The sequence below is a fragment of the Oncorhynchus mykiss genome, chromosome 4 (assembly GCF_057628025.1).
Source record: "Oncorhynchus mykiss isolate SJ-2025 chromosome 4, ASM5762802v1, whole genome shotgun sequence".
Taxonomy (NCBI): Eukaryota; Metazoa; Chordata; class Actinopteri; order Salmoniformes; family Salmonidae; genus Oncorhynchus; species Oncorhynchus mykiss.
This window is the reverse complement of record NC_143025.1, coordinates 84,898,749-84,907,500: the sequence shown is the minus strand read 5'-3', so window position 1 is coordinate 84,907,500 and position 8,752 is coordinate 84,898,749. Positions and strand designations below refer to the sequence as shown.

General features: G+C 46.9%; 1 protein-coding gene across 23 annotated transcripts in view; it reads right to left on the bottom strand.

The window, feature by feature from the left end:
• Positions 1-8,752, bottom strand: part of LOC110521090 (gephyrin) — a 161,565-nt gene that overhangs the window by 19,970 nt on the left and 132,843 nt on the right. For 12 of the 23 annotated variants that reach the window (XM_036976176.2, XM_036976177.2, XM_090233194.1 and 9 more), the window contains one exon: positions 1,501-1,543. In XM_036976176.2, coding sequence (XP_036832071.1) covers positions 1,501-1,543 — 43 coding nt within the window. Of the gene's footprint in view, positions 1-1,500; positions 1,544-8,546; positions 8,610-8,752 lie in introns of all 23 variants that reach the window. The other 11 variants (XM_036976168.2, XM_090233189.1, XM_090233190.1 and 8 more) reach the window with 1 other exon arrangement.

The following is an 8,752-nucleotide window of genomic DNA, read 5'->3' as shown; positions in this document are numbered from 1 at the left end:
GGACTTACTTAAAGACGTGTGGTGGAGGACTTAAAGACGTGTGGTGGAGGACTTACTTAAAGACATGTGGTGGAGGACTTACTTAAAGACATGTGGTGGAGGACTTACTTAAAGACATGTGGTGGAGGACTTACTTAAAGACATGTGGTGGAGGACTTACTTAAAGACGTGTGGTGGAGGACTTAAAGACGTGTGGTGGAGGACTTACTTAAAGACGTGTGGTGGAGGACTTACTTAAAGACATGTGGTGAAGGACTTACTTAAAGACGTGTGGTGGAGGACTTAAAGACGTGTGGTGGAGGACTTACTTAAAGACATGTGGTGGAGGACTTACTTAAAGACATGTGGTGGAGGACTTACTTAAAGACATGTGGTGGTGGACTTACTTAAAGACGTGTGGTGGAGGACTTACTTAAAGACGTGTGGTGGAGGACTTACTTAAAGACATGTGGTGGAGGACTTAAAGACATGTGGTGGAGGACTTACTTAAAGACGTGTGGTGGAGGACTTACTTAAAGATGTGTGGTGGAGGATTTACTTAAAGACGTGTGGTGGAGGACTTAAAGACATGTGGTGGAGGACTTACTTAAAGACGTGTGGTGGAGGACTTACTTAAAGACATGTGGTGGAGGACTTACTTAAAGACATGTGGTGGAGGACTTACTTAAAGACGTGTGGTGGAGGACTTACTTAAAGACATGTGGTGGAGGACTTACTTAAAGACATGTGGTGGAGGACTTACTTAAAGACGTGTGGTGGAGGACTTACTTAAAGACGTGTGGTGGAGGACTTACTTAAAGACGTGTGGTGGAGGACTTACTTAAAGACGTGTGGTGGAGGACTTACTTAAAGACATGTGGTGGAGGACTTACTTAAAGACGTGTGGTGGAGGACTTACTTAAAGACGTGTGGTGGAGGACTTACTTAAAGACGTGTGGTGGAGGACTTACTTAAAGACGTGTGGTGGAGGACTTACTTAAAGACGTGTGGTGGAGGACTTACTTAAAGACGTGTGGTGGAGGACTTACTTAAAGACATGTTGTGGAGGACTTACTTAAAGACATGTGGTGGAGGACTTACTTAAAGACGTGTGGTGGAGGACTTACTTAAAGACATGTGGTGGAGGACTTACTTAAAGACGTGTGGTGGAGGACTTACTTAAAGACATGTGGTGGAGGACTTACTTAAAGACCTGTGGTGGAGGACTTACTTAAAGACATGTGGTGGAGGACTTACTTAAAGACGTGTGGTGGAGGACTTACTTAAAGACATGTGGTGGAGGACTTACTTAAAGACATGTGGTGGAGGACTTACTTAAAGACGTGTGGTGGAGGACTTACTTAAAGACATGTGGTGGAGGACTTACTTAAAGACGTGTGGTGGAGGACTTACTTAAACACATGTGGTGGAGGACTTACTTAAAGACGTGTGGTGGAGGACTTACTTAAAGACGTGTGGTGGAGGACTTACTTAAAGACATGTGGTGGAGGACTTACTTACTTGATCTCAGGATATTTTCTTTGCTGCTGCATCGTGACTGCACCTGGAGAGAGAGAGAGAAGAGAGAGAGAGAGAGAGAGAGAGAGAAGAGAGAGATAGAGAGAGAAGAGAGAGAAGAGAGAGAGAGAAGAGAGGGAGAAGAGAGAGAAGAGAGAGAGAAGAGAGAGAAGAGAGGAGAGAAGAGAGAGAAGAGAAGAGAGGGAGAAGAGAGAGAAGAGAGAGAGAAGAGAGAGAAGAGAGGGAGAAGAGAGAGAAGAGAGAGAGAGAAGAGAGGGAGAAGAGAGAGAAGAGAGAGGAGAGAAGAGAGAGAGAGAGAAGAGAGAGAAGAAAAGAGAGGGAAGAGAGAGGGAGAAGAGAGAGAAGAGAGAGAGAGAAGAGAGAGAAGAGAAGATACGGAGAAGAGAGAGGAGAGAGGGAGAAGAGAGAGAAGAGAGGGAGAAGAGAGAGAAGAGAGAGAGAGAAGAGAGGGAGAAGAGAGAGAAGAGAGAGAGAGAAGAGAGAGAAGAGAAGAGAGGGAGAAGAGAGAGAAGAGAGGGAGAAGAGAGAGAAGAGAGAGGAGAGAGAAGAGAAGGAGAAGAGAGAGAAGAGAGGGAGAAGAGAGAGGAGAGAAGAGAGAGAGAGGAGAGAGAAGAGAAGAGAGGGAAGAGAGAGGGAGAAGAGAGAGAAGAGAGAAGAGAGAGGAGAGAGAGAGGAGAGAAGAGAGAGAGAGAAGAGAGAGAAGAGAAGAGGGAGAAGAGAGAGAAGAGAGAGAAGAGAGAGAGAAGAGAGAGGGAGAAGAGAGAGAAGAGAGAGGGAGAAGAGAGTGGGAGAAGAGAGAAAGAGGAGAGACAGAGGGAGAAAAAGAGAGAAGAGAGAGAGAGAAGAGAGGGAGAAGAGAGAGGAGAGGAGAGAAGAGAGAGAGAAGAGAGAGAAGAGAAGAGAGGGAGAAGGGAGAGGGAGAAGAGAGAGACAAAGGGAGAGAGAGAAGAGAGAGGGAGAAGAGAGAGACAAAGGGAGAGAGAGAAGAGAGAGGGAGAAGAGAGAGACAAAGAGAGAGGGAGAAGAGAGAGGGAGAAGAGAGAGGGACAAAGAGAGAAGGACAAAGAGAAAGGGAGGAGAGAGAGGGACAGAGAAATAGACAGACAGACCGAGAGAGAAATAGTATGAGATAAAAAAATACCAGGTTGCTCTTTTGACGTTTGAAAGATGAGATGTTTTCGCAACAGTCAAAAAGCGACAGAGGAAGAGTTATGAGACCCTACACTTAGCTCTAACCTGGCAGGTTACAGTGATAGAGGTTGGATTCATTTAACTGAGCTAAAATAGATGAGTTCATTTCAAAGATATAATAGATTAGTTAAATGAACGGATAGATATAGTGGATCAAGTCAACAACATATTGATTAAACATTGATAATAACAGATCTATTAACAGGATAAATAGCTATAACAGTACATGTGCAGTACTGACAGTGTGGTGCAGGAAGGATGCATTTCTCTGAAAACATCTGATTCTATAAGAACGCTAAGCTAACGCTTAACTAACGCTTAACTAACGCTTGTCTAATGCTACTGTAGCAGTCAAACGGACACACCTACTCACTCATGATGCCAAGCGTGTACAAAGCTGTAATCAAAGGAAATGGTGGTTAATTTGAAGAACCTGAAATACAGTATATATTGATTTGTTTAACACCTGGTTACTACGTTTCCATATGTGTTATTTCATAGTTTTGATGTCTTCATTATTCTACAATGTAGAAGATCGTCTAAATAAAGAAAAACCCTTGAATGAGTAGGTGTGTCCAACCTGTTGACTGGTGCTGTATATAGACTAGAGGAGATAGACAGAGGGAGTGATTAGAGGGATGTGGTACAGTACGCTAAACCCTCACACACTCTGAGAATATGTGTGTATATGTGTGTGTGTGTTGGGGTGGGAGGAGTTACGATCAGTTTTAATTATTATATTCTGTCTGTCAGTCTGTCTCTATTTATTTAAGCCTATATTCCTGTATCCCTGTGTCTGTCTGTCTGTCTGTATCCCTGTGTCTGTCTGTATCCCTGTGTCTGTCTGTATCCCTGTGTCTGTCTGTCTGTCTGTCTGTGTCTGTCTGCCTGTCTGTCTGTCTGTATCCGTGTCTGTATCCCTGTCTCTGTCTGTATCCCTGTGTCTGTCTGTATCCCTGTGTCTGTCTGTATCCCTGTGTCTGTCTGTCTGTCTGTATCCCTGTGTCTGTCTGTCTGTCTGTCTGTGTCTGTCTGCCTGTCTGTCTGTCTGTATCCGTGTCTGTATCCCTGTCTCTGTCTGTATCCCTGTGTCTGTCTGTATCCCTGTGTCTGTCTGTATCCCTGTGTCTGTCTGTTTGTATCTCTGTGTCGGTCTGTCTGTCTGTCTGTATCCCTGTGTCTGTCTGTCTGTCTGTCTGTATCCCTGTGTCTGTCTGTCTGTCTGTATCCCTGTGTCTGTCTGTCTGTCTGTATCCCTGTGTCTGTCTGTCTGTCTGTATCCCTGTGTCTGTCTGTCTGTATCCCTGTGTCTGTCTGTCTGTATCTCTGTGTCGGTCTGTCTGTCTGTATCTCTGTGTCGGTCTGTCTGTCTGTATCTCTGTGTCGGTCTGTCTGTCTGTATCCCTGTGTCTGTCTGTCTGTCTGTATCCCTGTGTCTGTCTGTCTGTATCCCTGTGTCTGTCTGTCTGTATCCCTCTGTCTGTCTGTCTGTCTGTCTGTATCCCTCTGTCTGTCTGTCTGTATCCCTCTGTCTGTCTGTCTGTCTGTCTGTGTCTGCCTGTCTGTCTGTCTGTGTCTGCCTGTCTGTCTGTCTGTCTGTATCCCTGTGTCTGTCTGTCTGTCTGTGTCGGTCTGTATCGGTCAGCCTGTCTGTCTGTCTGTCTGTATCCGTGTCTGTCTGTCTGTATCCCTGTGTCTGTCTGTCTGTATCCCTGTGTCTGTCTGTCTGTATCTCTGTGTCGGTCTGTCTGTCTGTATCCCTGTGTCTGTCTGTCTGTCTGTATCCCTGTGTCTGTCTGTCTGTATCTCTGTGTCGGTCTGTCTGTATCTCTGTGTCGGTCTGTCTGTATCTCTGTGTCGGTCTGTCTGTCTGTATCCCTGTGTCTGTCTGTCTGTATCCCTGTATCTGTCTGTCTGTATCTCTGTGTCGGTCTGTCTGTCTGTATCTCTGTGTCGGTCTGTCTGTCTGTATCCCTGTGTCTGTCTGTCTGTCTGTATCCCTGTGTCTGTCTGTGTCTGCCTGTCTGTCTGTCTGTATCCCTGTGTCTGCCTGTCTGTATCCCTGTGTCTGTCTGTCTGTATCCCTCTGTCTGTCTGCCTGTATCCCTCTGTCTGTCTGCCTGTATCCCTCTGTCTGTCTGCCTGTATCCCTCTGTCTGTCTGCCTGTATCCCTCTGTCTGTCTGTCTGTATCCCTGTGTCTGTCTGTCTGTCTGTATCCCTGTGTCTGTCTGTGTCTGCCTGTCTGTCTGTCTGTATCCCTGTGTCTGCCTGTCTGTATCCCTGTGTCTGTCTGTCTGTATCCCTCTGTCTGTCTGTCTGTATCCCTCTGTCTGTCTGTCTGTCTGTCTGTATCCCTCTGTCTGTCTGCCTGTATCCCTCTGTCTGTCTGCCTGTATCCCTCCGTCTGTCTGCCTGTATCCCTCTGTCTGTCTGTCTGTATCCCTCTGTCTGTCTGCCTGTATCCCTCTGTCTGTCTGCCTGTATCCCTCTGTCTGTCTGCCTGTATCCCTCTGTCTGTCTGTCTGTATCCCTCTGTCTGTCTGTCTGTCTGTATCCCTCTGTCTGTCTGCCTGTATCCCTCTGTCTGTCTGCCTGTATCCCTCTGTCTGTCTGTCTGTATCCCTCTGTCTGTCTGTCTGTATCCCTCTGTCTGTCTGTCTGTATCCCTCTGTCTGTCTGTCTGTCTGTATCCCTCTGTCTGTCTGCCTGTATCCCTCTGTCTGTCTGTCTGTATCCCTCTGTCTGTCTGCCTGTATCCCTCTGTCTGTCTGCCTGTATCCCTCTGTCTGTCTGTCTGTATCCCTCTGTCTGTCTGTCTGCCTGTATTACCTGCTCCACCGTCTATGTGGCACTGCAACTTGTGCCCAGTGGGACCTGAGAGACCCTCCCTGCCTCCTCCTGTTGCCCTGGTGAGGACCCCTGACTGCCCTGGCCAATGGGGAGAGAGTGATGCATGGATACACATGGAGCCCCTCCCCCCAAAAAACAATGACAGAAGCCCCCTGGATGTACCCCCCCCCCCCCCCCCCCCACACACACACACACACTAGAACTATGGCAACACTGCTGGCTAGAGAGAGAGGGAGAGGAGAGAGGGGGATGGATGGAGGCATGGTCCCCCAGCCCAGAGAAAAGCAAAAATCCCAGACAAGACTGTAGCTAAACTATGGAACTAAGAGAGAGAAAGAACGGAGAAAAAAGAGAAAGAGAGAGTGCAACACCACTGGAGCAGATTGATGACATCTACAGACATCCAGCAACACTACTGGAGCAGATCGATGACATCTACAGACATCCAGCAACACCACTGGAGCAGATTGATGACATCTACAGACATCCAGCAACACTACTGGAGCAGATTGATGACATCTACAGACATCCAGCAACACTACTGGAGCAGATTGATGACATCTACAGACATCCAGCAACACTACTGGAGCAGATCAATGACATCTACAGACATCCAGCAACACCACTGGAGCAGATTGATGACATCTACAGACATCCAGCAACACTACTGGAGCAGATCGATGACATCTACAGACATCCAGCAACACCACTGGAGCAGATTGATGACATCTACAGACATCCAGCAACACTACTGGAGCAGATTGATGACATCTACAGACATCCAGCAACACTACTGGAGCAGATTGATGACATCTACAGACATCCAGCAACACTACTGGAGCAGATCGATGACATCTACAGACATCCAGCAACACTACTGGAGCAGATCAATGACATCTACAGACATCCAGCAACACTACTGGAGCAGATCAATGACATCTACAGACATCCAGCAACACTACTGGAGCAGATCAATGACATCTACAGACATCCAGCAACACTACTGGAGCAGATCAATGACATCTACAGACATCCAGCAACACCACTGGAGCAGATTGATGACATCTACAGACATCCAGCAACACTACTGGAGCAGATTGATGACATCTACAGACATCCAGTAACACTACTGGAGCAGATCGATGACATCTACAGACATCCAGCAACACTACTGGAGCAGATCGATGACATCTACAGACATCCAGTAACACTACTGGAGCAGATCGATGACATCTACAGACATCCAGCAACACTACTGGAGCAGATTGATGACATCTACAGACATCCAGTAACACTACTGGAGCAGATCGATGACATGTACAGACATCCAGCAACACTACTGGAGCAGATCGATGACATCTACAGACATCCAGCAACACTACTGGAGCAGATTGATGACATCTACAGACATCCAGTAACACTACTGGAGCAGATCAATGACATCTACAGACATCCAGCAACACTACTGGAGCAGATTGATGACATCTACAGACATCCAGCAACACTACTGGAGCAGATTGATGACATCTACAGACATCCAGCAACACTACTGGAGCAGATCAATGACATCTACAGACATCCAGCAACACTACTGGCGCAGATCAATGACATCTACAGACATCCAGCAACACTACTGGAGCAGATCAATGACATCTACAGACATCCAGTAACACTACTGGAGCAGATCGATGACATCTACAGACATCCAGCAACACTACTGGAGCAGATTGTTGACATCTACAGACATCCAGCAACACTACTGGAGCAGATCAATGACATCTACAGACATCCAGCAACACCACTGGAGCAGATTGTTGACATCTACAGACATCCAGCAACACTACTGGAGCAGATTGATGACACCTACAGACATCCAGCAACACTACTGGAGCAGATCAATGACATCTACAGACATCCAGCAACACCACTGGAGCAGATTGATGACATCTACAGACATCCAGTAACACTACTGGAGCAGATTGATGACATCTACAGACATCCAGCAACACTACTGGAGCAGATTGATGACATCTACAGACATCCAGCAACACTACTGGAGCAGATTGATGACATCTACAGACATCCAGCAACACCACTGGAGCTGATTGATGACATCTACAGACATCCAGCAACACTACTGGAGCAGATTGATGACATCTACAGACATCCAGCAACACCACTGGAGCAGATTGATGACACCTACAGACATCCAGCAACACTACTGGAGCAGATCGATGACATCTACAGACATCCAGCAACACCACTGGAGCAGATTGTTGACATCTACAGACATCCAGCAACACTACTGGAGCAGATCGATGACATCTACAGACATCCAGCAACACCACTGGAGCAGATTGTTGACATCTACAGACATCCAGCAACACTACTGGAGCAGATTGATGACATCTACAGACATCCAGCAACACTACTGGAGCAGATCAATGACATCTACAGACATCCAGCAACACTACTGGAGCAGATTGTTGACATCTACAGACATCCAGCAACACTACTGGAGCAGATTGATGACACCTACAGACATCCAGCAACACTACTGGAGCAGATTGATGACACCTACAGACATCCAGCAACACCACTGGAGCAGATCAATGACATCTACAGACATCCAGCAACACTACTGGAGCAGAATGATGACATCTACAGACATCCAGCAACACCACTGGAGCAGATTGATGACATCTACAGACATCCAGCAACACTACTCGAGCAGATCAATGACATCTACAGACATCCAGCAACACTAGATACAGCTACTAAAAGCAGAACATGTTAGAGAGAGTAAGCGAGAGACAGAGAAAGAGAGAGCATGAGAGAGACAGAGAACATGAAAGAAACAGAGAGGAAGCCAGAAACAGAGAGGAAGCCAGAAACAGAGAGGAAGCCAGAAACAGAGAGGAAGCCAGAAACAGAGATGAAGCCAGAAACAGAGGGAAGCAGGGGAAGGCGGGGGGGGATAGTTACTCGAGAGCTGAAGGTCCTATGGCTCCTGCGATCATCTTTAAGCCCCTCCAACCTACACTGGAGCTAGTAGGAGATAAAGCATCATCACAGGCATCAGTGAACATCAACTCCCAGGATGCATCAGTACTGTACCACAACACAACAACAGAGAGCGACACGAGGAACAACAATAAACAGCTAGCAGAAGAGAGAAGGGATAGGGTAGG